We start from the raw sequence: 2,069 nt of genomic DNA on the forward strand, positions 1-2,069 counted from the left end.
CCATCGGCACCGGGAGCTGCGGCTCCTACCTGAGCCGATCTTGATGAGCCCATTGTGCTGGATGAAGATGGTGTCGCTGGTCAGGTTGCCGTGGATGATGGGAGGCTCGCAGGAGTGCAGGAAGCTGGGGAAGCACCGAGCCGCCCTGAGCATGTTCCCCACGCCCAGCCCCACGGGCAGGACGGCTGGCAGCGCACACGACGGGATCTTACCTGAGAGCCGACAGGATCTGGGTGCACCAGCGCTTCCAGGCCTAGAGCAGAGACCAGAGCTCTCTGTCAGACGGGACACCCGTCAGAGCAGCCGATCCGGTCATTCCTACCCCTTCCCCGGTGACCGGAGACATCAGCCCCCCGCCAGCCCTCCAGAGACTGCTCCTCAAAGATGCCACGCGCTGTCCCAGCAACAGTAGTCTCCTTTCCAACCCCTGCTCAAAGAACACCATCCAAGCTGAGAACTCATCCTCAGTGGCAGACAGAGCTCTCCCGAGCCCCAGAACCCCAGTGGGAGCGTGGACAGACAACAGAGGAAGCAGAGCTGTGGCGGTGGGATCTGGGCATGTGGTTTTCTGTGTCCACACCAACAGTTCTAGGAGTGCCCAGCTGCACTGGTGTGATACTGAGCTCAAAATTCACAGCAGGGCTTGCACGGGGCCCCCAGAATAGTCACAGCCAGCTGGGACCCCCTGCAGAACCATCAGTCAGACCCATTCTGGCAGATTTGCTGGTGAAACTGGTCCCTTCAACCCAAGCAGTGACCTGTCCGCAAGGCCACCATTTGTCATGGAGGGTGTTGGAGTTGCAGCCCTCCCGAAGCACAATGCAGCCGCCAGAGCAGCCAGCATCATGCAGCTGAACCTCGCTGCCACAGCTCCTGCAGATTCTCACGTTCAGGTCAGATCCCAGCAGCAGGATCCCTCTCTGGGGTCTCCTGGGAAAGTTCTGCTCTTGCTCCGGCCTCACCAAGATGCCACTTCCCCGCATCAGAGTCCCCGCATCACTCACGGAGCAGCCATACAGACTTGCTGTGCCTTACAGGACCAGAGACCCCTGCCCTGTGCTGGGGGTGGGCACAGACCTGCCGGGCCACCCTGTGCCTGCTCCCAGGGAACCTACCCTGGCATTCATGGCCTTGTGGTTTTTCTTGGTTTTCTTCAGGAACTGTTTCAGGCTCCCTGAGGACACGTATTCTGTGATGAAGATGACCTGGGAGGGAAGAGAGGCGTCAGCTTCCCTGGCTCCACACAGCCAGCACCAGCACCGGGGAGTGGGGCCAGGAACAGAGCCGGGATCCCCCCTGGCTCCTGCTGGCATCCCCCCCCCAGCCTGGGGTCCCGCCGGATGCTTCGTCTCCCCGAGTCCTCCCTACCCGTGCTTTCGAGTCCTTCACGTCCAGCCAGTATTTGTGGAGCTTGACGATGTTGGGGTGATCCACAAGCACCAGCTGCTCAAACATGGTCTTGATCTTCTCCTGCGGGCAGAGAGAGGACAGGAGAGGTGCCAGGGATGTCCTGGGAGGTGGCAGGGACGTCCTGGGACACGGCAGGACATCTCTGAGAGCAGAGGAGCCCGGGGCTGGGGAGCAGACTGTGCCCCCAGCCACAGGAAAAGCTGTTTCTGCGGTGCCAAGGACACAGGGAGCTGTCTTTGAGAACCCCAGGGAAGGCACGGTGCCATGAATACCAGAGCACAGCACGGCCGGCAGTGATGAGCATTGGCTGTGCTGCTGCCCACCAACAGCAGGGGCTGGTGCTGCTGGCCGGGAGGGTCTCGGGGAGGTGGTCAGGGTCCCCAGCAGGAGGGAAGGCTCACCTCGTGTGCTTTGAAGGCTTTCCTGTCGGTGAAGAGCAGCTCGTTCCACACCACCTCCACGCCCTCCTCGGTGTCCATGGCCAGGAAGGTGCTCTGGATGCCCGGCATGTTCCCCTGGTTCACCTGTACAGCACGGGAAGGCGTGAGATGGGGGGGGGACAGGGGAGAGCCGGTGATCTGGAGCAGTTCCCACGCCAGCCCCGCTCATCCCTTCCAGCCTGGCGAGAAGCTGGCAGTGACCGTCACCGGCCGGCCCCG

The 2,069-nt window shown here is 61.9% G+C and overlaps 1 protein-coding gene across 1 annotated transcript in view; it reads right to left on the minus strand.

The window, feature by feature from the left end:
• Positions 1–1,934, minus strand: part of NRBP2 (nuclear receptor binding protein 2) — a gene marked incomplete at both ends in the record, with an annotated part of 6,777 nt that extends 4,843 nt beyond the window's left edge. The window contains 5 exons of the mRNA XM_010077454.1: positions 30–124; positions 213–253; positions 1,116–1,205; positions 1,369–1,470; positions 1,812–1,934. Of these exons, the coding sequence (XP_010075756.1) occupies positions 30–124; positions 213–253; positions 1,116–1,205; positions 1,369–1,470; positions 1,812–1,934 (451 nt within the window). The remainder of the gene's footprint in view (positions 1–29; positions 125–212; positions 254–1,115; positions 1,206–1,368; positions 1,471–1,811) is intronic.
• Positions 1,935–2,069: the final 135 nt, after the last annotated feature.

This window comes from Pterocles gutturalis, unplaced genomic scaffold, assembly GCF_000699245.1.
Source record: "Pterocles gutturalis isolate BGI_N339 unplaced genomic scaffold, ASM69924v1 scaffold1401, whole genome shotgun sequence".
Classification (NCBI taxonomy): Eukaryota; Metazoa; Chordata; class Aves; order Pterocliformes; family Pteroclidae; genus Pterocles; species Pterocles gutturalis.